Source organism: Staurois parvus, unplaced genomic scaffold, assembly GCF_062004578.1.
Source record: "Staurois parvus isolate SC_StPar_1 unplaced genomic scaffold, SC_StPar_1.0 ptg002113l, whole genome shotgun sequence".
In the NCBI taxonomy this organism is placed as follows: domain Eukaryota; kingdom Metazoa; phylum Chordata; class Amphibia; order Anura; family Ranidae; genus Staurois; species Staurois parvus.
Genome location: NW_028319909.1, coordinates 4,806,832 through 4,831,118, shown reverse-complemented (window position 1 = coordinate 4,831,118; position 24,287 = coordinate 4,806,832). Strand labels below are relative to the sequence as shown.

The 24,287-nt window shown below is 41.2% G+C and overlaps 1 protein-coding gene across 1 annotated transcript; it reads left to right on the top strand.

The window, feature by feature from the left end:
• Positions 1–1,690: 1,690 nt before the first annotated feature.
• Positions 1,691–16,363, top strand: LOC149432765 (uncharacterized). Its single transcript, XM_089664988.1, has 5 exons — positions 1,691–1,871; positions 3,175–3,297; positions 8,280–8,435; positions 10,061–10,201; positions 12,641–16,363. The coding sequence occupies exons 1-5, from the start codon at positions 1,823–1,825 to the stop codon at positions 12,922–12,924; spliced, it is 753 nt and encodes a 250-aa protein (XP_089521114.1). The 5' UTR covers positions 1,691–1,822; the 3' UTR covers positions 12,925–16,363.
• Positions 16,364–24,287: the final 7,924 nt, after the last annotated feature.

Here is a 24,287-nt window from a genome sequence, read left to right as displayed (position 1 = left end):
CAGCAAAATGAACTCGCCAGCTGCATATATTTTTCACTTTGATTTTCGGGGTGTCTTTGAATTCAGTCCTCTGTAGGTTGATCATTTTCATTTCCATCCAACAATGGAACATGCTTACGTTCCTCACACATTACCCCGTCCATATCAGTATAGATATCCAACAGGAGATTTATCCCCATTGAGATCTGATGGGTTTTCAAAGTGTTCCTTTCATTTTTTTGAGCAGCGTATTTCTGACACTTCATACATTTTTTTTTTCCAGATTCGAAGGTTCTGGTATTTATTGTGTGGGAGATTCTATGCGTTTCGTTTAATTCTTACTGTAGGGTGTTCTACAGAAACAAAATAGCATTTACGGAAACAAAAAGGTCAAGTTGAAATTGGCGGCAAATGAGAATGAATCAACTTGTAAGGGCACATTCCTGTGAATCATTGGGTGAACATGCTAGATGAGATGCAGGATTCATGTATATGTAGTAATGACCCCTAGACTCCATTACCTGTCTCACCTGTTCAAAATGAAAGACAAAATTCAACTTTGAGGGCACAAATAGAAAGCATTCTACATCCTATGAAAAAAGAAATCAAATGGCACAAAATGAGATAGAAAATAAGTGTCTTTGGAAGCTTTTATTATCTGTATGCCAATAAAGTGAACGATAATATGTGTAGAGATCTGCATGACGAAAACATTTGTTTCATTTCAGATTCATTTGTTAAGCTAATCATTTCCTTTTGTCATATTTGTTGTGTTAGATGGATTCTTTTTTCGGAATTTGTTTTGTATATTCGTTGCTCCAAATCAATTCGTATTTTCAGAAGTTATTTTGGAAGATTCATTTGTTATGTCATTGTTATTTCGGCGACTTGCTTGCGACTTCTATGGGTTTTCGATGCAACTTTGATGCAACTTGCTTGCGATTTCGATTCCACTTGCTTGCAACTTTGATGTTTTGCTTTACGTTGACCAATCATAACAATACAGAGTGTCCGCAGTCCTAAGTCGCTGATCTCCGCCATTACTAGTAAAAACAAAAATCCCAGTATCTATACCGCCATTTGTAGATGCTATAACTTTCACATAAACCAATTAATTTACATGTATTGGGATGTTTTTTAGCAAAGACATGGAGCAGAATACATTTTGGCCTATATTTTTGACGAAATTTGATTTTTAGAATTTGGATGGGCAGAGCTTTGGCATTTTTGTCACCTATGCCATGAACTGTATGGTTCGTGCAGGAGTCCAAGAATGGTCATACCTTGATGAGAGAAGATTTTCAGCAGCTACAATGATTGCAATTCCTGATTCTGGATATATTGGGAAACCTGCAAATAGATGGGCTGAGCTTCGGCATTGTTGTCACCTATGCCATGGACTGTATGGTCCAAGAATGGTCATACCTTGTACATATGTTTAAGAAGTGCAATGCAACATGGAAATATTTCCGGCTATAAGATGTTAGAGCTCATACATGTACATATTGGTTACATTCCAATACAGCCAACTGACAAACCTTGCAGGCAAAACTCCGATTACAATGCCATAAAATGTACCCAGTGTACATCCGCAGATGCAAATAGGATTCTACCTCCTGGAGGTCCTATGTACTACTGCATGCAATTATGAAAATCACAAACTATAAATTGTCACTCTGAATTAGGAAACCGGACCTATGTTAGGAGTGTGACCAGCATTTCATTCCAACGTCCCTCTCTCCACCCCAGGACTTATCTTTTATAAAGGTTGTAGAGAAGCAGTAAGGTTTGCAGGGAAGAATAAAGCTGTAACTAATCACCGGCGGTGGAGTCATTCACAGTGATGGCGGTAGTGCCGCTATATTTCCTACTATCAGCTTTTGTAGGATCTAGTAAGTAAATGGGTTTCTTATGTTTAGAGGTCTCTTTCTCTGATTCCTCTTTGTTCTATTGTTTTCTTGCTTTTTTTTAATTTATTTTCCCTATTTTCTTCATTTTCTATTCTTAAATTTCAATTTCTTTTTTTTTTTTTTTTGGGGGGGGGGAGAGGGGTTAATGTTCCTTCTCTTTCTTTTCTCCTATTTTACTGTTGGTTTTTTTTAGTTTTTTTTTAATCATAGTTCTTATATTGTTCTTATTTTCTTATTTTTATTTTCTTTCTATTTTTATAATTGTCTTTTTTTTCTTTATTTTCTTTTCCCCGTGCATTATTTTTTCTTCCATACTTCTTATGTTTCCTCTTTCTTCTTTTTTTTGTTTCCTCTTCATTTTATTTGCTGTTCCTTTTTTTTCTTTTTTTAATCCATTTTGTTTCCTTCTTTTTTGCTTTCTTTTCTATATATTTTTTTTTCTCTTCTTTTTAAATATTCATTTCTTACTTTCCCTTTAACTATTTTTAGTTTATTAGCTACTCTTATTTTACAGGTATCTTTCCCCCTTTTTTTTTCTTTCTTTTTTTGCATATATATATATATATATATAATATTTTTTCACTTCTTTTTAAATATTAATTTCTAACTTTCCCTTTAATTCTTTTTAATTTATTAGCTATTCTGATTTTACAGATATCTTTCCCCTTCTTTGCAAATATCCATTTCTTACTTTCCCTTTAATTCTTTTTAATTTATTAGCTATTCTGATTTTACAGATATCTTTCCCCTTCTTTTCAAATATTAATTTCTTACTTTCCCTTTAATTCTTTTTAATTTATTAGCTATTCTGATTTTACAGATATCTTTCCCCTTCTTTTCAAATATTAATTTCTTACTTTCCCTTTTAATTATTTTTCATTTATTAGGTACTCTTATTTTACAGGTATCTTTCTCCTTTTTTTTTCTTTCTTTTTTGCTTATATATATATATAATATGTTTTCACTTCTTTTTAAATATTAATTTCTAACTTTCCCTTTAATTCTTTTTAATTTATTAGCTATTCTGATTTTACAGATATCTTTCCCCTTCTTTTCAAACATTCATTTTTTACTTTCCCTTTTAATTCTTTTTCATTTATTAGCTGTTCTTATTTTACAGGTATCTTTCCCTTTCTTTGCAAATATTCATTTCTAACTCTCCCATTAATTCTTTTTAATTTATTAGCTATTCTGATGTTACAGGTATCTTTCCCCTTCTTTTCAAATATTGATTTCTTACTTTCTCTTTAATTCTTTTAGTTTACTAGTTATTCTTATGTTACAGGTCACGCTATAGTTTGTAATTATTGTTGGACATTTACAAATCCAGAAAACCTCTGCAGGTGGGGAAGTATAGAATGTCCATCTGATTATTTATGTTCAGCCACAATCTTTGAATACTACAAAGGTAAGTTTAAAACTTCTGAAAAAATACAATCAGATTGCATGTGATCTTAGGTGAATCCCCTCTGTTACTTTTCTGGGGACAACCCAAAATGTGGGATTTTCTTTCACTTTCAATGAAAATGGTAAACAGGACAAATAGAGAGGGAGGATGTCTTGACCGGGTGGGCCCAGACGGCAATACAAACTGACAGGGGGGTTTAATCCCTCTCAAAAACTAAAAAGAGGTTTTGCTTTTAGTTCTACTTTAAGCAACCCATACATGATTCTTTTTTTTTTCAACCAGCGGGTTGAATACATGTCCCTGATCACCACCACACCAGTCGCAATGTCCCTGATCACCACCACAGCAGTGATAATGTCCATATTTACCACCACACCAGTCCCAATGTCTTTTATCACCACCACACCAGTCATATTGTCCATAATCACCACCACACCAGTCCCAATGTCCCTGATCACCACCACACCAGTCATATTGTCCATAATCACCACCACACCAGTCCCAATGTCCCTGATCACCACCACACCAGTCATATTGTCCATATTCACCACCACACCAGTCCCAATGTCTTTGATCACCACCATACCAGTCATATTGTTCATATTCACCACCACACCAGTCCCAGTGTCCCTGATCACCACCACACCAGTCATGTTATCCATAATCACCACCACACCAGTCCCAATGTCCCTGATCACCACCACACCAGTCGCAATGTCCCTGATCACCACCACAGCAGTGATAATGTCCATATTTACCACCACACCAGTCCCAATGTCTTTTATCACCACCACACCAGTCATATTGTCCATAATCACCACCACACCAGTCCCAATGTCCCTGATCACCACCACACCAGTCATATTGTCCATAATCACCACCACACCAGTCCCAATGTCCCTGATCACCACCACACCAGTCATATTGTCCATATTCACCACCACACCAGTCCCAATGTCTTTGATCACCACCATACCAGTCATATTGTTCATATTCACCACCACACCAGTCCCAGTGTCCCTGATCACCACCACACCAGTCATGTTATCCATAATCACCACCACACCAGTCCCAATGTCCCTGATCACCACCACACCAGTCATATTGTCCATAATAACCACCACACCAGTCATATTGTTCATATTCACCACCACACCAGTCCCAGTGTCCCTGATCACCACCACACCAGTCATGTTATCCATAATCACCACCACACCAGTCCCAATGTCCTTGATCACCACCATACCAGTCATATTGTTCATATTCACCACCACACCAGTCCCAGTGTCCCTAATCAATGCCACACTAGTCATATTGTCCATAATCACCGCCACACCAGTCATATTGTCCATAATCACCATCACGTCTACAGTGTCCCTTTTCATTGCCACACCAGTTACAGTGTACCTGACTACCACCACACCAGTCATAGGATCACCACAAAGACTTGTTCACATGTGCAATGCTCTCTGAAGAGCCATCTGTATTTAAGATCACATTAAAGAGAGCACTGGACATGCAGTGAGGAGGCATTGTATTGCCTCCTCACCACCTGCTTAAATCCCTTGGACCCCACACAAGCAACCCCATTCACTTAAATGGGTCACAATCAGTGGGCGTACATGGGGTATAATTTCTGCCACAGCAGTGAAGCAAAGGATCGCAGCTGTGACATGTGTACACACTTGGCCGCTGCCTCTACAGATACAGGGGGTAGTAAAACCATAGCTCAACAGCAAGGTTTTGCCACACCACAACCTCACGTGTGAATGAACCCTAGTAATGCAGTCAGTCATAGTTGGTGTCTCTGATTGTCCCCTGTACTAACCCTGGCCTGTTTATTGACCCCATTTCTGCCTGTTGCCTGGGCTGATCCTTTGCTTGTTTTCTGACCATGTCCCTGCCTATTCCTGAATTGACCCATCTGTTACAAGTCCCAGCCATCCCCTGAGGACAAATACACTCCTGGAACCACAGGAACTCTTTTGTTCTTCCATTCTTTAGCCTCCTGTACTTCCTAAACAGGGAACATGGCTTACCTGGGGGCAGACGTGTACCAGTAGGCTAGGCTTGCTTGGTCGATATGAACTGGGACTGCTATAGGGGATGCTACGCTATGCTATATTCTCTGATCATGGAGGTGACTATTGCAGTACATTGATTTTGATACATTTGGTTGATTTGTGTGATGCACAAGATATAATGTTTGGTCTATAATGATTCCAGACAGTGAAAGTCTCACACATGTGGTATCGCCATACACAGGAGTAGTAGAATGGGTTTTAAGGTGTAATTCTAATTATGCCCAATCCTGTGTGTGAGAAATATCTGACAACTTTGTGTAAAAAAATAATTTTCATTTTCTTTTTGCATTTTTAAAAAACTAGTGGCACAAAATTAAGTCTTCACAAGACTCGCCATGCCTCTTAGAAAATACCTTGGGGTAGTTGTGTTCCATAATGTGGTCATTTTGTGGGTGTTTCCTGGTGCTAGGTAGTGAGGAAATTAGATGTGTCATTTATGCCACTGGAAAGTATGAAGATGTTCCTTGGATTTTGAGCTCTTTTGTGTAGTTAGGCTGTGAGAATGTCTCATATGTGGTATCAAGATACTCAGAAGGAGTAGCAGCATTTGTCTTGTGGTTTAACCCCAGGTATACCTATGACGTGTGTTAGAAATAACTTGTTAAAATGCCAACTTTGCGTAAATGCATTTTCATTTTCTTTTCTGCATTTCCCAAAAACGTGGCAATAAATGACATTTTCAAAAGACTCACTATGCCTTTCAGAAACCACTTTGGAGTGTTTGTTTTCCATGAGGTCATTTTGTGAGTGTTTCCACCATCCTTGTGCTCCAAGAAATGTGATAGATAATCTAGAAGTTAGATGGGTAATTTATGCCCCTGGAATGCCTAAAGGTGTTCCTTGGATTTTAGGCCCCTCTATGCATTTTGGTTGTGAAAAAGTCTCACACATGTGACATCTCCATACTCAAAAGGCATAGCAGAATGTGTTTTGAGGTGCAATTCTAAGTATGCCTGTGCTGTGTGTGAGAAATAACTTGTTCAAATGCCAACTTTGTGAAAAACAAATAATGAAAATTTGATTTAATTTCTTCATTTTCCCAAAAAATTGTGACAAAAATTAGAACTTCAAAAAACTCATCATGCCCCTTACTAAATACCTTGAACTCTCTACTTTCCAAAAAGGGGTCATTTTGGGGTGATTTGTGCTGTTCTGGCATTTTAGGGCCTCAAGAAATGAGATCAGGATAGATAGTTTGCAGACTATAACTTTCACACGGACTAAATAATATACATTGATTTGGATTATTTTTCTAAATTTATGAAGAAATATTATTTATTAACAAAATTGCATCACAGAAACTAAGAAAAACATGTTTTTTTTTTTTAAATTTCAGTGCTTTTTAATTTAAAAAACTCACCATGCCTCTTACTAAATACCTTGGACTTTCCAAAAAGGGGTCATTTGGGGTGTTTTGTAATGTTCTGGCATTTTAGGGCCTCAAGAAATGAGATAGGGAGTCAGTACATCAGGATAGTTTGTAGACCCTATAACTTTCACACGCACTAAATAATATACATTGATTTTGATTATTTTTCTGAATTTATGAAGAAAGATTATTTATTTGCAAACCTGTATCACAGAAACTAAGAAAAACATGCTTTTTTTTTTTTTTTTTTTTTTAATTTTCAGTGTTTTTTTAATTTATCTAGCAAAAAAATAAAAAACCCCAGTGGTGATTAAATACCACCAAAAAAAGCACTTTATCTGTCTCAAAAAAATGATAAAAATTTAATTTGGGTACAGTGTTACATGATTGAGTAATGGTCATTCCAAGTGGGACAGCTATGAGAGATGAAAAAGCACTGGACTGCAAAGGGATTAAAGTGTCCTGACTTGAGGTGGTTAAAGAAATGACAATGATACTTAACCCCCCCTGGCGGTATTCCTGAGTGTAACTCGGGGTAAAGTTTCAGCACCACAAGCGGTAACACCGAGCTACACTCAGGAATACCCTGCAGCGTTGCTCCGGGATCTCTTCTTCACTTACCTTGTCCTGTGCTCCCGCGATGCCCCCCCTGCAGTGTCCCCTGTAATGTCCTCTGGCCGATGCCTGTATCTGTCTTCCGGGTTCCGTTCCCTGCGACGTCGGGACGTACGGGGGACAGAACCGGCGGGAAATTTAAAAATGTCAAAAAGAGACATTCACTAAATACACTAAAATCACATAGTATAACATTCCTGTATCAAACCATTTCACATACATTTTGTCCCGAGTGCTTTGTCCGGCGCCCTGCCTGCATTTTTACTGTTCTTTCTGCCTGGAAACTGAGAAACGTCCATGGCGTCCAAAAAGCGTCCCTTTAGGTCAAAAGCAGTTTTAGACCGGCTAGAGAACAGCGATAGTAAATCAGAACCACTTGCAGAATTGAGTGATAATGATTTGTGGGGGAAATTCCTCATCAGACACTGAAAACGATTCTGCGACTGAGCTCAGCGATGTGAGAACTTGGCGCTCTATTTCACATTTCAGTGTTTTTGGTTTGATTATATTATTGAATTAAATTTATTATTATTTTTTATAATTATTTATTATATTATAATTTATGATTTCGTGTTTCAAACTTTAACATACCCGGGATGTTTACTAGACTCTTGTTCGGACAGATTTCAGTGAGTTATTCCTAAAAATTACAGACCTACAATAAAAAAAAATACATATTTCCATGCAAAAAAAGTACCGCTTTGAGCACAGAAATATGGACATAATCAGACCGCTAGGGAGGTTAAAGTGGTACCACTGCAAAGTTAAAAAAACAAAAAAATGAAAAAAAAAACCTGGAGTTGCTTTACTAATGAGATTTTTTAATATCTGAGTTAACCTTTGATATGTTTTGGAAAGTAGTGAAAGTTACAAATTTATAGCATTTCCAACTGTGACTGCATTTATATCTACAGATATTTCCAAGGAGCGTACTCATATGTTCATTTTCAATGACTGTATGCCACCGAGTCAATGTAACCAGATTGGAAGTTTCAGCTCTGAACAGGAAACGACATGGTTAGCTACCGCCTGCTGCGACACCGACCTTTGCACCCCGAATGTACCAGAAAGTATCTATCCTGATTGGTGATTTTTTTTTAGAAAAAAAACTTTTTAGAGAAACATGGAGGATACCTTTGCTTTGCTTTTGTATAAACCTTAATCCTATTGCTAAACCTAACGCCTCAAGCACACACGCAGCCCGCAGGACTGATCACCATGCGTTGTGTAAGATGTATATTTCCTATGATCTTCCAGCGCCATCCAGTGTCGGTAATGCAATATTACCCTGAAAAACCTCATTTTGGAAAGTACAGCATTATGGCCACTAGGTGGAGCTGACAATCATAGGAAATATGCCTCTTAGGCAAATTATAGATATTGTTCATGACAGCTGTGAAAATGCTTGAGGTGTTCACAATTGATTTATTTATTTTTTAATAAATAGACCTAATATTGTGAGAGAAATGTGAAGTTGCTTGTAGTAACCTTAATCCTCTTCTCAACCCTAATGCTAAACCAAGCTGTCAGGGCTCCCGGTAAGACCAGAGATGCGTGAACTGACACAGGGAAACGCAGGCTCAAGTATGGTGTAACAATATAATTTATTAAGGGTTATACACAAATATAACGCACAATATAACAAAAACCAAACCTCCAACTGATAACGGAATGTACACAGATACGAGCAGTCAGGGCTGGTGAGGTGGAGTGGTCAGGTGGGCCGGGTCAGGAATCATCGGGCAGACAAGACACAAAGGAGCAGGCAGAGTGTAGTCAGACGGGCTGGGTCAGGAACAATCAGGCAGACAAGGTACCAAAGGAGCAGGCTGGAGAGTGGTCAGGAATAGCCGAGGTCAGGACAGGCGGAGTTCATTCAGGGTCAGGATCAAGCAGAATCAGGAATCAGGCAGGAAGCAGACAGGATGCAGGTACAGGGGCTCATGGGAAACATACACCAAGGCACTGACTGCAGGTCTGGCTATTCCTTAAATACACCTCCTGCAATCAGCCTCAGGTGATGGCCAAATTCAGGATGCGCCTAAAGGTGGGGAGGGAAGGTGACAGTCTGATGGATTGGGGTAGTGAGTTCCAGAGCATGGGGGAAGCCCTGGAGAAGTCCTGGAGATGGGCATGGGAGGAGGAGACCAGGGAACTGGAAAGTAGGAGGTCTTGTGAGGAGCAGAGAGTGCGTTTTGGGTGGTAGATGGATATCAGGTCGGTGATATAGTTTGGAATATATTGATTATATATCGATATAATTTACCTGGGTCTATATTACTTCACATTATTTCAAGCCGCTAAGTAAAATTCGGCAGGCTTGTTGTACTCAAGTAGATCGATCAACTTGGGTATGTTCAGCCTGCCCACACATGGTTCAAATCTCGGCTGGTTCTTGCAGAACCGAAGCTTCAAAAGGTAATTGCAAAAGAAGTTGGATGTTCCCAAAGTTCTGTATCAAAGCACATTAATAGAAAGTTATGTGGAAGGGAAAAGTTTGGAAGAAAAAGGTGCACAAGCAGCAGGGATGACCGCAGCCTGGAGAGGATCTTGGCCAGTTCCAGCAGAATCGGCCAAGATTGGGACTGTCTATGACCAGCTTAAGATTGGTGACTTCTGAGATCTTCATGACATGAAGGAAAATAACATTATTACACACAGAAGAGCTCAATGATTTCATTGATCTATTTTGTAGAGATACGGTCAAGCTCGGAGCCCAATGGACTGACATGTCCAGTATGCTCTTCCGAAGAAAGTTTGGATTGTGAACCTAATGGATATATGACGTGCCGAGGGGATGAGAGTAGCTGTGCTTTGAAAACCACAGATTTCCAAGGTAACATTCTTCGTGGATCTGTCCACAAACATTCTAAATGTGTATGGTTTTTTTTTTTGGAATTGTTTTTTCATGAAAAGTTTTAAAGGGAAATGATAAACGTTTTTGGTTCATTTTTATTTTAGTTTTTTTAAAGTGTTTCCAAAACAAGTGCTTGTAAAGGAAAATATTTTTAAAAATAACAAACATGTCATACTTACTTGTTCTGTGTAATGGTTTTGCACAGAGAAGCCCATATCCTCCTCTTCTCAGGTCCCTTGCCGTTGCTCTAGGTCCCTCCCCCTCCAGGGGCGGACTGACCATTTGAGCCCTCGGGCACTGCCTGAGGGCCCGGGGTCAGTAGGGGGCCCCATGAAATGCCCCTGGTACCTTTTTTATAGGCTTTTTTGAACGGCCCATGTTTGAGTTGAACTTAGGTTCGAATCAAACATGTAGCCCATCCCCAGTAACATACATGCACCCGAACATAAGTAAATTTTGACTGGCATGTGCCCAGGGGCGGACTGACCATTTGGAAACTTGGGCACTGCCCGAGGGCCTGGGGTCACTAGGGGGCCCCATGAGATGCCCCTGGTACCTTTTTCATAGGCTTTTTTGAGTGTGGGCAAGGACACAGGGGCCCCATGATCCCCTATTGCCCGGGGGCCACATGAGTTGTCAGTCCGCCCCTGCTCCCCTCTTACTGATTGCCCCCATAGCAATCCGCTCGCTATGGGGGCGTTTGTGCAGGCTTGTTCCTGAGTGAGCTCTGTGTGTCCAGCAACACATTAAAGTTTTACTGAACCCACAACAGTAAATCAGTCTGTATATGAAGTAAAGCATCCCCACCCAAAGCACCTTGTCGCCATGTTGATGGGGAAAAGGGCCCCTTCCCCACAATCGTGGCCAGTGGTTGTGGGGGTCTGTGGGAGGGGAGCTTATTTGAATCTGTAGGCCCCCTTTAACAAGAAGACCCTCAGATCCCCCCCCCCATGTGAATGAGTATGCGGTAAAAGGCATGAGACAGTCTTTGACAAGTCCTTTATTAAAAATTTTAAAAAAGCCCCCCAAAGCAGATCCAACATCAATCATGATGCCCGCCGCCGCCGCCACTTGCTGAAAAAAGAAAGAAGAGTGAAAGCTCAGCTCGCGATGCTGGCTCCCAGTTCTTAACCACTTCCCGACAGGCCGTTTATATACAACGGCTGGTAGGGTAGTGGTTAAGAACTGGGAGCCTCCCCGCTCCCTGCTTGTGCGCGCTCCCTGGGAATGCGCAGCACCGCGATCGGGTGCCCGCTGTGTCCTCTGGACACAGTGAAACACCGATCGTCGGACGGGACCTTTGTACGAGGTCCCGATCATGTGATCACTGATTGGCCAATCAGTGATCACATGCAAAGTAGTAAGCAAGATGTCACTTGTGACATCATTGCTTACTACGTGTGAAATCTGTGAATGATCACAGAGGTCACATGGTACAGGGCTATTCACAACAGCCTTGTACCATGTGACAAGCTGTGACCAATCACAGCTCACTCAGTATTTCTCAATGGCTGCAAGAATGCAGACAGAGAGAAAGAGAAATGATTGCTTTTACATCCTATATGGGTATAAAAGCAATCAGTGTAAAAAAAATAATCTTCATCACCCCCCACAAGTAGTACAGTGTCACCATGGTGACACCGTACTGCTAGGGTGACAGTATGTAAAAAAAAAAAAAAATAATAATAATAATAATATAAAAAAATAAAATAAAAATGTAAAACAAAATGTTTAAAAATGATAATTTTTAGTTATAAACTAATTTGGATTTTTTTTTACTAAAAAGATAACAGAATAAATTTTTGCTAAGATTTATGATGAAATATTGTTTATTTGCAAAATTAAAAAAAAAACAAAACACTTTTTTTCAAAATTTTTGGACTTTTTCATTTACATAGCAAAAAAAAAATAAAAATCCCAGCGGTGAATAAATACCACCAAAATAAAGCTTTATCTGTCTAAAAAAAATGGTAAAAAATTAATTTAGGTACAGTGTTGCATGACCGCGCAATTGTCATTCAAAGTGTGATAGCGCTGAAAGCTGAAAATTGCCCTGGTCAGGAAGGGGGTGGAAGTGTCCGGACTGGAAGTGGTTAAATACTGTTGTGAAATCATCACAGGCTGTGATTGGTCAAGTGCATTGCTTTGACCAATCACAATGCACTGTCAGGGCACAGTGCATTGTGGGGGGCAGTGGGCGAACATCCCACCGAACGCCCGTACCATTCATGTGTTCGCCGAACACATGAACGGCCCGTGTTCGAGTTGAATTTAGATTTGACTCATGTAGCCCATCCCCAGTAACATACATGCACCTGAACATAGGTACAATTTTGACTGGCATGTGCCTATAACATGTTACTTACCATCTGGAGCTGGAGTGCTTTGCTCATCTAGAATATTTATTTATTTTTACAGCATTCTATGATGAAGCACAAATGGAAAACTACTGGTATGGGAGCAATGCAGCAGAAATGTTCAACCGCACGGGTACCATACCATTCTGGCTGCGTAACATATCCAAGCGAGGTTGCGCCACTGATAGCATTTGTCAGTTTGGCCCACAATTTCTCGGCAAATACAGTCTACTAGAGACGGTTGATCACACATGTACCGGGGGCACTGAAGAAAGTTCTGGCTACCCCACTACTCTGATCCTTTGTTGTATTGTTCATATTTTACTTTACATGTTTATGTTTTAGAAATTACACGGATCATTGAAAAAAAAAAATGAAATAAAATCTCGATTTCAGCCCGACGATATTTACGCTATTAGGAAATGTAATTATTTTTTATCTATTTTGTTTAGTCTAAAAGTGATTTGTAATTCTGTCCCATCACCTTTATCATTTGTTATACCTCTGCCGGAGAGCACAGCCAGAAAGGCCAAACCACTTCCACTGTTAAAGTGTTACTAAACCCACAACAGTACAATCAGTCTGTAGATGCTGTACAGCATGCTTGGTATACTCACTGTGGAACCTATATAAGAGAGGTGAACCTGAGGTATATCTGTTGGATGCCAAACATCCCTAAAGTGCAAAATTGTATAGGAAGAACCCCCCTGAGTGGGACTTTATAGGCATCACCAGAGTATATAAAAATCAATCTTTATTAGACATAGATGAATGAAAGCCATAAATCATTGAATAGGCGGTTTTGCATTTAATGATTACAATGATACCATACAAAATAATGTTGACATAACAGAGTTCCTAGGTAGCATCCAACGCATTTCTGAGTAACTTTACTCCTTCTTCAGGGTCAAAACACTCTGTACATAAGACATGTGGCCTCTAAGGGCTGAAACACATATATTACAGTCATACAATAATTATAATGACAGTTGTGCACAATATTGTTACATAAATGTCAAAATCATAATACTCACAGCATATTGTGATAGAGACCAAGTGAAAAAGTATCAATGATTGAATGTCCGTCATATCAAAAACATTACATGTGTGACCAGGTCCATGACAATGATTGATTGTTCGCCATATTAAAACCATTAGATGTGTGACCAGTTCCATGACTCCTCCCCAGACAGCATCCGGACAGTGATAGAGACCAAGGGAAAAAATATCAATGATTGAATGTCCGCCATATTATAACATTAGATGTGTGACCAGATCCATGACTCTTCCCCAGACCGCATCCAGGCAGTGATAGAGACCAAGGGAAAAAGTATCAATGATTGAATGTCCGCCATAATAAAACCATTAGATGTTTGACCAGTTCCATGACTCCTCCCCAGACCGCATCCAGACCGTGATAGAGACCAAGTGAAAAAGTATCAATGATTGAATGTCCGCCATATTAAAAACATTAGATGTTTGACCAGATCCATGACAATGGTTGAATGTCCGCCATATTAAAACCATTAGATATGTGATCAGTTCCATGACTCCTCCCTAGACCGCATCCAGGCAGTGATAGAGACCAAGTAAAAAAGTATCAATGATTGAATGTCCGCCATGTTAAAAACATTAGATGTTTGACCAGATCCATGACAATGGTTGAATGTCCGCCATATTAAAACCATTAGATGTGTGACCAGATCCATGACTCCTCCCCAGACCTCATCCAGACAGTGATAGAGACCAAGTGAAAAAGTATCAATGATTGAATATCTGTCATATTAAAACCATTAGATGTGTGACCAGGTCCATGGCTCCTCCCTAGACTGCATCCAGACAGAGATAGAAACCAAGTGAAAAAAGTATCAATGATTGAATGTCTGTCATATTAAGACCATTAGATGTGTGCCCAGGTCCATGACTCCTCCCCAGACCTCATCCAGACAGTGATAAAGGCCAAGTGAAAAAGTATCAATGATTGAATGTCCGCCATATTAAAAACCATTAGATGTGTGACCAGATCCATGACTCCTCCCCAGACCGCATCCAGACAGTGATAGAGACCAAGTGAAAAAGTATCAATGATTGATGTCCGCCATATTAAAAACCAATAGATGTGTGACCAGTTCCATGACTCCTCCCTAGACCGCATCCAGGCAGTGATAGAGACCAAGTGAAAAAGTATCAATGATTGAATGTCTGTCATATTAAAACCATTAGATGAGTGACCAGTTCCATGACAATGGTTGAATGTCCGCCATATTAAAACCATTAGATATGTGACCAGTTCCATGACTCCTCCCTAGACCGTATCCAGGCAGTGATAGAGACCATGTGAAAAAGTATCAATGATTGAATGTCCGCCATATTAAAAACCATTAGATGTGTGACCAGATCCATGACTCCTCCCTAGACCGCATCCAGACAGTGATAGAGACCAAGTGAAAAAGTATCAATGATTGACTGTCTGCCATATTAAAACCCATTAGATGTATGACCAGTTCCATAACTCCTTCCCAGATTGCATCCAGACCGTGATAGAGATCAAGTGAAAAAGTATCAATAATTGAATGTCCGCCATAATAAAACCATTAGATGTTTGACCAGGTCCATGACAATGGTTGAATGTCCACCATATTAAAACCATTAGATATGTGACCAGTTCCATGACTCCTCCCTAGACCACATCCAGGCAGTGATAGAGACCAAGTGAAAAAGTATCAATGATTGAATGTCCACCATAATAAACCCATTAGATGTATGACCAGTTCCATGACTCCTTCCCAGATCTCATCCAGACCGTGATAGAGACCAAGTGAAAAAGTATCAATGATTGAATGTCCGCCATAATAAAACCATTAGATGTTTGACCAGGTCCATGACTCCTCCCCAGACCGCATCTAGACATGCACCAACCGGGCCAAGGCCCCCCCTAGAAAAGCACTGAGGCTGCACCAAAGGCCACAGAGGCAGGCTATATAAAAAAGATGACAATAATAACCATAAAGTAACCAAAATAGAACCAATCATAGCATCATAGTCATATGTAGCAAGAAGAGAGATGTAAGGGCTTTTAAGGCAGATGTAGATTATGTTAAAGCCGCTATTATCAAGCAGTTGGTGAAGAGATAAAATTCCATGGGCCCTACGATCCTCCAGTATTGTAAATCACTGTTCATCCAAAGGATCCCTAAACAGGGTGTCAAAAACAAAAGGCAATAAGCCTACATGGAATCGCTGTGGGATATAAGACCATATTATTGCATATGAGGCCCAAAAAGAGCAATAAGCAAGAGAAAGCAAACGAGCAATATCAATTTACCTAGCTGGAAAGCCTACAGCAGGACCACAGGAGGTCAGGTCAAATTTCACATCCAATGTCCGGAAAAGAGAGCGGAATCAGGAAAAGGGATCTATTCCTATCCCCCCTCTGGCTAAACATTTTATGCCATCTCTGATATGTTTGCTATTTTAGAGACATTCTTATTGCTACATTTATTATATGATTTATTTATCAATCTTATGTTGTCTTTGATACATTTAATATATTAGAAACTTCCTGACTGCTACATTTATTTTATTTTTGCACACGTATCCTTTGTATATTTGATTGCTTTCTTTATGTTTATTTATTTTTTATTGTGCTTTTTAGTTATGTTAAATTGTGCCCTATCACATCTTTTACCCTCAGACACCAATTTTATCACCTTGAACTGAGGCAATTTAAAGCCACAAAACACATTTTATTTGGTGAAATAAAGTAATTGGATGTTTTACTGAAGCAGACGACTCGTGCCTATACTTTGAATAACCACATTGGGTGCCTCTGCCAGTTGACTGACCGACTGGTTTTTTTTTTCTGCTGACTCTTCTTACCAATGTACAATGGCTGACTGCTCTGATATCACTGTATGCCAGTACAGCCAGCCATTGTCTCTGAACACTAGCCACAGTATAACTTCACCAGACCAGTACAGCCAGCCATTGTCTCTGAACACTAGTCACAGTATAACTTCACCAGACCAGTGCAGCCAGCCATTGTCTCTGAACACTAGCCACAGTATAACTTCACCAGACCAGTGCTTCCAGCCAGGGGTGGACTAACAACTCATTAGGCCCCCAGGCAATAGGGGATCATGGGGCCCCTGTGTCCTTGCCCAAACTCAAAAAAGCTTATGAAAAAAGGTACCAGGGGCATCTCATGGGGCCCCCTACTTACCCCGGGCCCTCGGCAGTGCCCGAGTTTCCAAATGGTCAGTCCTCCCCTGCTTCCAGCCATTGTCTCTGAACACTAGCCACAGTATACCTTCACCAGACCAGTGCAGCCAGCCATTGTCTCTGAACACTAGTCACAGTATAACTTCACCAGACCAGTGCAGCCAGCCATTGTCTCTGAACACTAGCCACAGTATAACTTCACCAGACCGATGCAGCCAGCCATTGTCTCTGAACACTAGCCACAGCATAACTTCACCAGACCAGTGCAGCCAGCCATTATCTCTGAACACTAGCCACAGTCTAACTTCACAAGACCAGTGCAGCCAGCCATTGTCTCTGAACACTAGCCAGAGTACAACTTCACCAGACCAGTGCAGCCAGCCATTGTCTCTGAACACTAGCCAGAGTACAACTTCACCAGACCAGTGCAGCCAGCCATTGTCTCTGAACACTAGCCACAGTATAACTTCACTAGACCAGTGTTTCCAGTCATAGTGTCCCTGATCACCACCACACCAATCCCAGTGTCCCCATAATAGTGTAGCCAGTCATAGTGTCCCCAATCACCACCACACCAGCCAAAGTGTTGCCAGACCAGCATAGCCAGATCAGTGTTCATGATCACCTTCACATTATACCAGTGTAGCCAGCAGCAGCATTCTTGATCACTACCACACTAGTCATACTGTCATCAGACCCAGTGTAAGCCATCAACGGTGTTTGTGATCACCACCACACCAGTCCCTTTGCCACCAGACTGATTTAAGCCAGCAACAGTGTTCCTAATCTCTGCCACACCAGTGTCAGTGTCACCAGGCCAGGGTATGCCGGCAACAGTGTTTTTGATCTCCACCACACCAGTCTCAGTGTCACCAGGCCAGTTTACACCATCAACAGTGTTCCTGAACACCAGTATACCAGTCCCAGTTTCACCAGACCAGTTTACACCATCAACAGTGTTCCTGAACACCAGTATACCAGTCCCAGTTTCACCAGACCAGTTTAAGCCAGTGACAGTGCTCATGATTTATGTCACACCAGTCTACATTGCTGCCAGACCAATGTAAGCCAGCAACAGTGTTCCTGATCACTTCCACACTAGTGCAATTGTCACCACAGTAGATAAAACCAGAAACAGTGTCCATGATCACCACCACACCAGTCCCAGTGCCACCAGACCGGTGTACAACGTCAGCAGTGTTGCTGATCATCACCGCACCAGTTTTGGTTATACCAGATTAGTGTACAGAGTTCCTAATTTCTGCTACACCAGTGACAATGTCACCAGATCAGTGCACCCAGCAACAATGTTCCTGACCACTAGACACACTGTCAGTGTCACCAGAGCCAGTGAAGCCATCAAAGTGTCCTTGATTGCTGCCACATCGGTACAGTGTCACCAGAGCCAATGCAGCCATCAACAGTGTCCCTGACAGCCACCACACTGTGCCTGTTTGCTGACCATGTCTCTGCCCACTGTCTGTATTGACCCATCTGCACGTCCCATTAACAATGCTTCTCTTGTCTGAACTCTAGTGCAACTAAGTATATTGCTTCTTGTGTACGTGTCCCTGGCATGCAAAACACCTACTATATTGGCCCTCAATGTACGCAATGCACATCTTCAGATGCAAATAGGCCTCCAACATTCACTACATTACAACCGAGTATTATATACTGCTGCATGCAATTATGAAAATGACAGACTGTATATTGTCACTTTTACAGTTGCAAGAAAAAGTATGTGAACCCCTTGGGATTACGTGGAGTTTTGCATGAATTGGGCACAAAATGTGCTCTGAACATCATCTAAGTCACAACAATAGAAGAACACAGTCTGCTGAACATAATACTACACAAACATTAGATGTTGCCATGGTTTAATTGCACATAACATGTAAACATCATCCCCTCCAATTCCCTCCATAGTGACAGGTGTAAAAAATCATCATCTAGGCATGCAGACTGCTTCTACAAACATTTGTGAAAGAATGGGTCGCTCTCAGGAGCTCAGTGACTCCAAGCGTGGTCCCGTGATAGGTGGTCACCTGTGCAATAAGTCCATCCATGACATTTCCTGGCTACTAAATATTCCACACTCAACTGTTAGTGGGATTATAACAAAGTGGAAGCAACTGGGAACAACAGCAACTCAGCCACCAAGTGGTAGGCCACGTCACATGACAGAGCGGGGTCAGCGCATGCTGAAGCGCACAGTGCGCAGAAGTCGCCAACTGTCTGCAGAGTCAATAGTTAAAGACCTCCAAACTTGGTGTGGCCTTCAGATTAGCAAAACAGTTTGGGTTTCCATGGCCGAGCCAAACATTTTTTGAAAATGTAGGGAAAAAATTAAACATTTTTATAGTTATGTTTTTAAAGTCATTTGTCATTTTAATAAGATGTTTAAAAGCATTTTCAGTGTTAGGACTGATGTACCAGTCATTGTGCCTTGTGTCACAGAAATCAACCAACATCAAAAATGGTGTACTATTATGCTCCTCTCTGTATGAGTGGTGAAGGAATAAAGCTTAGTGTAGCATCACCCATAGCAGTCCCAGTTCTTCAAAGTCAAGCAATCCAAGCCTACTGGTACATGGCTGCCACCAGGAATTCCATATTCCTTGGTCAGGAAGTAGAGAAGGCTGAAGAAAGGAAAAACAAAACAGTACCTATGGTCCCAGGAGTGCAGTTGTTTGTAGGGGATAGCTGGGACTGGTGTCTCAGAGGAGCATTGTTAATGGGACGTGCAGATGGGTCAATTCAGACAGTGGGCAGAGACATGGTCAGCAAACAGGCACAGTGTGGTGGCTGTCAGAAATAGAGATGAGCGAATTTCTCAAAAATTCGATTCGGCTGATTCGGCGAATTCCAGTGTGAAATTCGATTCGATGCGAATTTCTTCGCTACGAAGATGACTTATAAAAAGGGTTTCTAGGCTTCAGAGAGCCTTTAAATTAGTGCAGAACACTGTACCTTTAATTTAAATGCCCTTGGAGATGAGGAAAGAGAAGGAGAAGGAGAAGGATGAGAAGAAGGAGAAGGATGAGAAGAAGGAGAAGGAGAAGGATGAGAAGAAGGAGAAGGAGAAGGATGAGAAGAAGGAGAAGGAGAAGGATGAGAAGAAGGAGAAGGATGAGGAGAAGGATGAGAAGAAGGAGAAGGATGAGAAGAAGGAGAAGGAGAAGGATGAGAAGAAGGAGAAGGATGAGAAGAAGGAGAAGGAGAAGGATGAGAAGATGGAGAAGGAGAAGGATGAGAAGAAGGAGAAGGAGAAGGATGAGAAGAAGGAGAAGGAGAAGGATGAGAAGAAGGAGAAGGATGAGGAGAAGGAGAAGGATGAGAAGAAGGAGAAGGATGAGAAGAAGGAGAAGGATGAGAAGAAGGAGAAGGATGAGAAGAAGGAGAAGGAGAAGGATGAGAAGAAGGAGAAGGATGAGAAGAAGGAGAAGGATGAGAAGAAGGAGAAGGATGAGAAGAAGGAGAAGGAGAAGCAGAAGGAGAAGGATGAGAAGAAGGAAAAGGAGAAGGATGAGAAGATGGAGAAGGAGAAGGATGAGAAGAAGGAGAAGGAGAAGGATGAGAAGAAGGAGAAGGATGAGAAGATGGAGAAGGAGAAGGATGAGAAGAAGGAGAAGGAGAAGGATGAGAAGAAGGAGAAGGAGAAGGATGAGAAGAAGGAGAAGGAGAAGGATGAGAAGAAGGAGAAGGAGAAGGATGAGAAGAAGGAGAAGGAGAAGGATGAGAAGAAGGAGAAGGATGAGAAGAAGGAGAAGGAGAAGGATGAGAAGAAGGAGAAGGATGAGAAGAAGGAGAAGGAGAAGGATGAGAAGAAGGAGAAGGATGAGAAGAAGGATGAGAAGAAGGATGAGAAGAAGAAGGATGAGAAGAAGGACAGTTCTGTGACAGTTTCTGTCTATTTCTGACAGTTCTGGGACATTCACTCCATACAGCTGTTTCAACCGCTGTATGGAGGGAATGTCATGGAACTGTCAGAAATAGACTATTAATGACAGTTCTGGGACTGTCCTTCCATGCAGCGGTTGAAACATTGTATGTATTTGTTTCCATAAATGGATCCATTTATGGAAACAAATAGATACAATGTTTCAACCGCTGTATGGAAGGACAGTCCCAGAACTGTCATTAATAGTCTATTTCTGACAGTTCTATGACATTCCCTCCATACAGCGGTTGAAACAGCTGTATGGAGTGAATGTCCCAGAACTGTCAGAAATAGACTATTTATGACAGTTCTGGGACTGTCCTTCCATACAGCGGTTGAAACATTGTATCTATTTTTTTCCATAAATGACATTCTGCAAATACACTTAGAGGAGCGCTGCAGATACACTTTTTGCCGGCTTGGAATTAATCTTATTTTCATCCTACTTCTTCTTCTTCATCCTCATCCTCATAAGAAGAAAAAGAAGAAGTAGGATGAAAATAAGAATAATTCCAAGCCGGCAAAAAGTGTATCTGCAGCGCTCCTCTAAGTGTATCTGCAGAATGTCATTTATGGAAAAAAATAGATACAATGTTTCAACCGCTGTATGGAGTGAATGTCCCAGAACTGTCATAAATAGTCTATTTCTGACAGTTCTGGGACATTCACTCCATACAGCTGTTTCAACCGCTGTATGGAGGGAATGTCATAGAACTGTCAGAAATAGACTATTAATGACAGTTCTGGGACTGTCCTTCCATACAGCGGTTGAAACATTGTATGTATTTGTTTCCATAAATGGATCCATTTATGGAAACAAATACATACAATGTTTCAACCGCTGTATGGAAGGACAGTCCCAGAACTGTCATTAATAGTCTATTTCTGACAGTTCCATGACATTCCCTCCATACAGCGGTTGAAACAGCTGTATGGAGTGAATGTCCCAGAACTGTCAGAAATAGACTATTTATGACAGTTCTGGGACTGTCCTTCCATACAGCGGTTGAAACATTGTATGTATTTGTTTCCATAAATGGATCCATTTATGGAAACAAATACATACAATGTTTCAACCGCTGTATGGAAGGACAGTCCCAGAACTGTCATAAATAGTCTATTTCTGACAGTTCTATGACATTCCCTCCATACAGCGGTTGAAACAGCTGTATGGAGTGAATGTCCCAGAACTGTCAGAAATAGACTATTTATGACAGTTCTGGGACATTCACTCCATACAGCGGTTGAAACATTGTATCTATTTTTTTCCATAAATGACATTCTGCAGATACACTTAGAGGAGCGCTGCAGATACACTTTTTGCCGCCTTGGAATTATTCTTATTTTCATCCTACTTCTTCTTTTTCTTCTTATGAGGATGAGGATGAAGAAGAAGAAGTAGGATGAAAATAAGATTAATTCCAAGCCGGCAAAAAGTGTATCTGCAGCGCTCCTCTAAGTGTATTTGCAGAATGTCATTTATGGAAAAAAATAGATACAATGTTTCAACCGCTGTATGGAAGGACAGTCCCAGAACTGTCATAAATAGTCTATTTCCGACAGTTCTGGGACATTCACTCCATACAGCTGTTTCAACCGCTGTATGGAGGGAATGTCATAGAACTGTCAGAAATAGACTATTAATGACAGTTCTGGGACTGTCCTTCCATACAGCGGTTGAAACATTGTATGTATTTGTTTCCATAAATGGATCCATTTATGGAAACAAATACATACAATGTTTCAACCGCTGTATGGAAGGACAGTCCCAGAACTGTCAGAAATAGTCTATTTCTGACAGTTCTGGGACATTCACTCCATACAGCTGTTTCAACCGCTGTATGGAGGGAATGTCATAGAACTGTCAGAAATAGACTATTTATGACAGTTCTGGGACTGTCCTTCCATACAGCGGTTGAAACATTGTATGTATTTGTTTCCATAAATGGATCCATTTATGGAAACAAATACATACAATGTTTCAACCGCTCTATGGAAGGACAGTCCCAGAACTGTCATTAATAGTCTATTTCTGACAGTTCCATGACATTCCCTCCATACAGCGGTTTCTGGCAAAAAGTGTATGTGCAGAGTTCCTCTATTCTGCAGATACACTTAGAGGAGCTCTGCAGATACACTTAGAGGAGCTCTGCACATACACTTTTTGCCGGCTTGGAATTATTCTTCTTTTCATCCTACTTCTTCTTCTTCTTCTTCATCCTCATCCTCATCCTCTTCTTCTGAGGATGAAGATGAAGAAGAAGAAGAAGTAGGATGAAAAGAAGAATAATTCCAAGCCGGCAAAAAGTGTATGTGCAGAGTTCCTCTATTTCTGACAGTTCTCTCACAGCTTCTTCACATGAACAGTGGTTGAAACATCTGTATCCTAAATGTAAACTAATAGATACAATGTTTCAACCGCTAAACATGTGTTCCTTCTGTCAGAGAACTGTCAGAAATAGCGGAGCTCACTGCAGGGACACTTTTGCCGGCTGATCGGGAAATGTTCGATTCGCGCACCCGAAGTAGGCAAAATTTCGGTTTCGCCGCGAATCGAATATTTCCTGAAATTCGACTCGAATTCCGGTTCGCCTGGTTCGATTCGCTCATCTCTAGTCAGAAACACTGTTGATGGCTGCATTGGCTCTGGTGACACTGTACTGATGTGGCAGCAATCAAGGACACTTTAGATGGCTTCACTGGCTCTGGTGACACTGGCATTAGCGTGTCTAGTGGTCAGGAACATTGTTGCTGGCTGCACTGATCTGGTGACATTGTCACTGGTGTAGCAGCAATTAGGAACTCTGTACACTGGTCTGGTACAACCGAGACTGGTGTGGTGGTGATCAGCAACACTGCTGATGGTGTACACCGGTCTGGTGACATTGGGACTGGTGTGGTGGTGATCAAGGACACTGTTTCTGGTTTCATCTACTGTGGCGACAATTGCACTAGTGTGGAAGTGATTAGGAACACTGTTGCTGGCTTATATTGGTCTGGCGATGCTGGAGACTGGTGTAACATAAATCATGAGCACTGTCACTGGCTTAAACTGGTCTGGTGATACTGGGACTAGTCTTGTGGTGATCAGGAACACTGTTGATGGTGTACACTGGTCTGGTGACACTGGAACTGGTATGGCAGTGATCAGAAACACCATTGATGGCTTACATTGGGTCTGATCTGGCTACGCTGGTCTGGCAACACTGTGGCTGGTGTGGTGGTGATTGGGGACACTATGACTGGCTACATTATTATGGTGACACTGGGATTGGTGTGGTGGTGACTGGCTGCACTGGTCTGGGGAAGTTCTACTGTGGCCAGTGTTCAGAGACAATGGCTGACTGCACTGGTCTGGTGAATTTATACTGTGGCTAGTGTTCAGAGACAATGGCTGACTGCACTGGTCTGGTGAAGGTATACTGTGGCTAGTGTTCAGAGACAATGGCTGGCTGCACTGGTCTGGTGAAGTTATACTGTGGCTAGTGTTCAGAGACAATGGCTGACTGCACTGGTCTGGTGAAGTTATACTGTGGCCAGTGTT

Excerpts from the sequence above, each read along its gene's own strand:
- LOC149432765 (XM_089664988.1), top strand. The coding sequence starts at position 1,823 with ATGGCGGTAGTGCCGCTATATTTCCTACTATCAGCTTTTGTAGGATCT. Across the intron at positions 3,298-8,279 it reads AATCTTTGAATACTACAAAG|ATATTTCCAAGGAGCGTACT; the intron begins GTAAGTTTAAAA and ends TTATATCTACAG. Across the intron at positions 8,436-10,060 it reads CACCCCGAATGTACCAGAAA|AGATACGGTCAAGCTCGGAG; the intron begins GTATCTATCCTG and ends TCTATTTTGTAG.